This window comes from Lagopus muta, chromosome 4, assembly GCF_023343835.1.
Source record: "Lagopus muta isolate bLagMut1 chromosome 4, bLagMut1 primary, whole genome shotgun sequence".
Taxonomy (NCBI): domain Eukaryota; kingdom Metazoa; phylum Chordata; class Aves; order Galliformes; family Phasianidae; genus Lagopus; species Lagopus muta.
Genome location: NC_064436.1, coordinates 50,287,923 through 50,294,383, shown reverse-complemented (window position 1 = coordinate 50,294,383; position 6,461 = coordinate 50,287,923). Strand labels below are relative to the sequence as shown.

Here is a 6,461-nt window from a genome sequence, read left to right as displayed (position 1 = left end):
GGAGTAAATGAGGCCGGAATGGTAAGCAAGAAATTATGATGTAACATAGTAGAGATTTTCTGGCTACTTTGTGACCTACATTGTTTCAGGACCAAGCCTTTACTCAGAGATGTTTATACAAGGGCACCTTCAGGATTACACATCTGTTCTACTGCATTCAGCACAGCGCTTCACCCTCCGTTAGTCCTATTGACGGCAGGGGCACCTGTCCTGTAAGGTCACTGCAGGGGCTTGGGGATCACACCTCCAGGCAGTGCTTTGCAATCCTGATGGGTACCCATGCTCGGGCAACATAGAAGCATAAAATCATAGAATCCTTAGAGTTGGAAGAGGCCTCTGAGGGCCGTTAGTTCAACTCCCCTGCAATGAACAGAGAAACCACAGGTAAATCAGGGTTGCCCAGGGTCTGATCTAGCCTTGCCTTCAAAGTCTCCAGAGATGGGACATCAACCACATCTCTGGGTAACCTGTCCCAGCGCCTCACACCCTCACTTTAAAAGATTTTTTTTCCTTATATCTAACCTAAATCTACCCTCTTTGAGCTTGAAACATCTCACAGTCACTCTGGGACTCGAACACAAACACTGATGCCAAAATCTGGCTTGTATAGAGGAATATTTTGCTGACAAAATTTACAAAATCTGTTATTCAATATGAAATTTAGTAAAGTATATTTGATGATTTTTGCTCCTATAGCAAACACAGTAGCACCCTCTTTGTGATTTTTATGTGATTGTATATGACATTTTTTTAATGTTCTTTCTATTGAATTAAAGAAATTAAATGTTAATACTTAAGTAAAGCCACCAACTAATTTCCCTGCTGAGTTATCCCCGTGCTGATGCACTGAACACTTTTCCACATCCCAGGGAAAGTGATACATCCATTTCTCAGCAGCCATTCAATGTCCTCTCTGCCTCAGCCCTGTGGCATCCACCCCCAGCACTGCATACATCCAGGTGCCAGGCTCAGGGTGCTGACCCCAGTGCAGGCAGCCCGCAGCCGCTGAGACTCTTGCTTTGGGGCACCATTGGCCTCAGCCTCCACAGCACAGCGTCCGGCTGCTGCAGCTGAGTCATGCATGAAGGCACTGCCAGCTGCAGCCCAGAGTGGCAACACAGATCAGCGCAGGTGCTGAGCTGCATGGTGAGGCTGTGGGCTGCAGGGCCCTGTGCAGCACGGAGGTCCTGCTGCTGGAGCTGCGCACCACATAGCAGCAGCAAGTGATGGTCACAATCTCACTTCATCCCAGAGCATTCAGGTAATAGCCCATGCTGCTGGCAGTGCTGCCAAAGACAGGACTGCAAAAGAATCCATAAGATGAAAACTCAAGTTTTCAACTTGTCAGAGAAATCCCCTCCAGTGGCACAGGAACGTATCTAAGCACATCAGCACAACACTGCAAGGTGACTGTAACACCAACAGTTGTGCAGGCAATAGCACACAGAGTCTCATCTTCCAGGGACTTGCATCTCATGACTGTCCATTCTGTTAACCTGGCCTGACTCATATGGAGCATCAGGCAACCCACAGAGAAGAGAAACATGCATGTTCACCAGGGAAGGCTCCTTATCAAGCACTACTAAATCTCTCAGGAATGCCACTTTGATAGAAAGGGGAATTTTCCAGCGCTGGGCACAGAGATGGTTCCTGTGATACTCTGCCCAATCTCAGTGCTGCTGGCTGCAATACACAGACACTTCCCTCCTTTGCACAGAGGCCCCCTCCCTGCCAAGCTAAGCTCACAGAGCTTACAGGAACGTAGTCTGCTACATTTAGTTAAAAGCGCCCCAAAATTTATAGAGTGCTGAACTACTGAAAAAACGGCAAGCAAACAGCAGCCAAAAATTTCCCCTCTTACTCGCGTGCAAACTCGCACAGAACCCACAAGCGAACTCCCTTGCGTGTCTTTAAGCAGTCAGGACCAAGGGGAGCCAGCCCGGCCGCGGGGATGTCCGTGCGGCAATGAAGGACGGGGAGGGAAAGCTCCACTCCCAACCCAGCGCTCGGTCGGGCACACCGTACGCTGCTCAACATGCATTACGCCCAGCCCCTCCCCTCGCCGCCCGCCCCTCCCGGGGCGGTTTCAGAGCCCCGCGGCCGCCCCCGCCCAGCCCAGCCCTGGGTGGCTCCGAGGGAGCTGCCGCAGCCCGCGGGACGCCTGGACCAAAGCTGCGCGGGGACCGCCCGCCGCCGCTCCGCGCCGCCCTCTTTCCTGCCTCGGGCCGGGGCTCCGCATTGATGCCGCCAAATAAATAACTGATTAAAGCACGGGAAAGAAAGAAACAAGCCGCGCGAGCGTCTCTCTTTTGTACCTGAGCAGCCGGGGCTTCCGTGCGAGCGACTACAGAAGACACAAACAGAGCTCTGAACTCTTCCGTGCCGGAAGGATGCGCCGGCTCTTCTATAAGAACCCGACGCCGGGGTCGTGAAGCGCTCGGCGGAGGAGAGGCGCCGGCAGTCCGCCCGCAGACGTCCCCGCTTTGGGCACCGAGAAGACCCCGAGGGGCCGGGTCCCATCGCCGCCGCAAACTTTCTTCCCCCGCCTCCGGCCCCGGCGGCGCTCGAAGGAGCCGCATGGGCGCTGCCGGAGAGCCGCAGCTCCGCGGCGCGGCCCGGGGGCTGCCCTGAGCCGGGGCCCGGCGGGCGGCGGCGCCATGTGGGCGGCCGGGGCGGGCGGCAGGGCGGCGTGCCCCCGGGACGCGGCGCTGCGCAGGGCGGCCTTCGCCGGCAACCTGGCGGCACTGCCCGCCCACCTGGTGCCCGGCGGCCGGAGCGTCCGCGTCTTCATCAGCGCCAACCCCGAAGGTAACGGCCGGGCCCCGCCGCGGCTCCCCCTGCCGCCCGGGGCCGGCTTCGGGCGGGGGGCGGCGGGTGGTGGCCTCCAGCTGCCGGGTAGGGCGGGACGGTGCTCGGGGCTCCGGCGGATCGCGCGGTCCCGAAGTCCGCGGCTTAAAGCGAGCGCCGCGGTGATGTACGCCCTGCCGGGCCGCGCTCGTGAGCTCAACTGTGCGGTTTTAGTGTAATGCCGTCGCACTCGCACGCTCCGTATCAGAATGAGTTAGCCGACCTGCCGCTTCAAAGCCCTTGTTAAAATTACCCTTTCGTGCGAGGGATTTGCGTGTGTCGGGAGTGCCGTTCCCACTTGCAAGACAGAAGTTTTGAAGCGTATTCTCACACGATACAAGGAAGTAATAACTGAAATGTTCACACCTTCGACGTTTCCCACCTGTGCAAACGAGCCCACAGCGCACACGGCTCTGTCACCCCACCGCCTCCCAAACCCAACAGCGCTGTCTCTAGGCAGGCATCCCAGAGCCGCAAGCCGTGCAGGCAAAGGCAGAACCGTTCGGGTTCCGAAGTGCGATTGCCATGGCACCAACAGCTGGCTGATGCAGGCGGCGGTGCCCACAAGCCGTTACCGGGGAAAATGCTGCCGGGATTACCCCGTGCTCAGCTCCCGCAACCCCATTCTTTACAAATGGCACCGGGATGCTTGTTGGTGCAAGCTAAGCAAAGATACAGTTAGTGATAACCAGAAAGATGCTTAGTTGGCTATGAAAGAAAACTAGCATGAATCTGTAGATTTGTTACTCATCGGGAATGGCTTTCTGCCAGCATTGCCTCCACTGTGGGAGCACCGATGCCTCCGTGTTTGACGTGAGTGGCATTTACCAGTAGGGCAGCTTGTGCTGGCTACGTGGTTGTTCAGCTAAAAAAAAAAAGCCACTAAACTCATGCTGAAAGTGAGAGATGTAAGCCATACATCTGCGGGATTTTACTCTTGCATTGTTATTCCAAAATTTCAACCTTCACAAAACTCTAAGAGCAAGGATACAACTCGGTTGCCTTAAAATTGTGCTGGCTTCCTTGTAGGATGGCGTGGCGACAGTGATCATCATTTCTCACTGACAAAACATTATCTGCATCTTTGCTCCTGCTTTCAGAAATGACAAGAATTTCAGTACTTTGCTTTTGGTGAGCAAGTGAGCATTCAGAGGATCCCAGTCACCAGGAGCAGCTGTGGCTCTCAATGGTAGCACTGACACTGCATAGCTCACTGTATGTCACCTTACGAAAAGGCTACTGATAAACAAGAAAATGTATTTAATGGAGTTAGATATCATCTATTAAAGTCCTTAGAAATAAAAGTGCTATTTGGAAAAAAAAAAAAAAAAAAAAAAAAAAAAAAAAAAAAAAGTCGAAATGCAAATGTTCTGGGGAAAATAAAAAAGGTGAAACCCTTCCTACTGAGCAAAGCATTCAGTGTGTTTCAGCCTCGGCTGCAGTGCTGTCTGCATACCCAGGGCCTGCCTGGCTGTCCTGCAGCCCCCCAGACTTCTCCCCTGCTCTGGCCATTGCTCAGCAAGGACCTGGGGATCGTTGCTGCTGCAGCTCTCAGGGAAACTCCTCGTTGCAACCTCACAGGAACAGACTTAGCATAGTCCTCTTGAATTGCAGCAATTTGCAACATGGAAAGTGGGGAAAATCAGGGCTTGATGTTATGTCTTTTTTTTTTTTTTTTAGGGGCATGCTGTATTAGGAATTAAATTTATGTGTATTACATAGATAGGGAAAATGGTTATTTGTAAAATTTCCTGAACAGAAATCCCTAAAAAGAACACTTACACAGCAACAGTGAGCATGAGTAACAGGAACAGAACTGTGTCATTTTACAGTCACTTGCTTTCTGGATTTAATTTTGTAGATGAGTGAAACTGCTTTTTCCTCTAGCAATGTTTTCATCTATCAATTAACATCATCAGGTTGGTGTTAATTAATCAATGAAGATGAAGGCATCTTTAGAAACATTAAAGCTCCTTTATTATTTGAACATAAATATGTCTTGTTTCTTGTTGCAGATCCAAGCAACCAGGCATATTTTAAATGCATATTTTGGCTAAGAGAGGTTGCAGATTTTTACTTCAACCATTCATCACTCGTCTCAGGGAATTTTGCTTGCTTCCGTGTGATAAGGGAGGCAAGTTACTTTCGCCTGATTCTAAGAACTGCTTCTGCTGTTTCCTGCAGGAATCTGTGGACTGCAATAGCAATCAGCTAACATCAGTTTGTGACTCAGTAGTGCCTGTATAGATCCCTGCCAATAAAACAAAGTTTATGTACAAGCATATGAGAGGTGCAAAATTCCATACAGCTCACTATACTGAGCAGAGACATCAACACTGCATGGACTTGGATCATTCCAGTGCCTCTTGTCATTACTTTAAGCAGAAAATTATTTGAGTTGCAAAGTTTGCTATTTTGTTCAGCAAATTATGTGGTGATACAATGTGATAAAAGTCCTGGCTGAAAATAATTGCTTAACTGGAGTAAGGGATTTGGAAAATGATTGAGAAGGTGCTTTTCATGTCATGCAGCAGGGACAAATGAAGGCACTGAAGAGGGATGTGTGCAAAGCCAGCTCCTACACACAGGCTGTTCAGCTGTTCCACTGAAGACTGACTGATCATACTTCACATAGCATCTGAGTATGTCCTGACAGAGGGTGTGAGCCACTCTGACCTGAAGGAATTAGGCTGAACCAGCATCCAGCACTTCACAGGGCAGGGATTCTTGCTTCTGCAGCCATCATCTCAGCTGATTCTTGTCTGTGCAGCACCTCTGACTAGTTCCTAAGTTCCAGCACAGTATTTCTTTTTTTCTGCTATTTCAAAACATTTCTGCTATATCAACAGAAGCAACTGTGCAGAAATCATGAAAAAACTTTATTTTAAAAGCCCTTTTTAGTACAGAAAGGATGTGCATTTCATAGCTCTATTCTTTCAATGACCATTTAAAGTTTCGGATATTAAAACTAATTATAAAGTTGGAAGGATAATAATGAATTGCTCCAGCTCTTTTGGACTCTGAAAGTAGCCCAGGATCCAAGAAATCACTCACTTTGAATTTTTACCTACTTACTTGTGTACAGGCTTTGGTAATTCAAATGCCTGCTGATCTTCGTTGCTTTCTCTCAAAAACAGATTCCCCATTAACAAGTAATAATTAACTGTATACTTTTTTGTTTTGGATGGTTATTTGTTGTAATCTTTCACAAGGCCACTGAAATCCAACTACTTATTAAAAAGCTAATACTAGTTTTGGCATGATTAATAATCTTAACTATCAAATCCTAGAGGATCCTCCGTAGCGATGTTTCCTCATGTTATACTGTGGAGTGAGTTTGAGTTTTCTTGAGTTATTACACAGTGGTTCAGCTTAGCTTATTTTCCATTGACATACTTAGTCCAGAACATTGTATTAATATGAAAAACACTCCATTGGAAAAGACATGAATGTTTTGTGCTCACTTTACATAATTTCTTGTGACACACAAGGCAAAATTCTCACCCACAGTTAGTTTGATTAGACAAGGATTATTTCTGTAATTAAGGATTGCAGAAATGAGTCTTAGCAATTTTTATTTATATTATTTTTTGAACTTATTGTTATAGGCTGCT

General features: G+C 48.7%; 1 protein-coding gene across 1 annotated transcript in view; it reads left to right on the top strand.

Moving 5' to 3' along the window:
* Window positions 1–2,657: 2,657 nt before the first annotated feature.
* Window positions 2,658–6,461, top strand: part of NWD2 (NACHT and WD repeat domain containing 2) — a 50,116-nt gene continuing 46,312 nt past the window's right edge. The window contains exon 1 of the mRNA XM_048942079.1: window positions 2,658–2,808. Coding sequence (XP_048798036.1) covers window positions 2,658–2,808 — 151 coding nt within the window. The remainder of the gene's footprint in view (window positions 2,809–6,461) is intronic.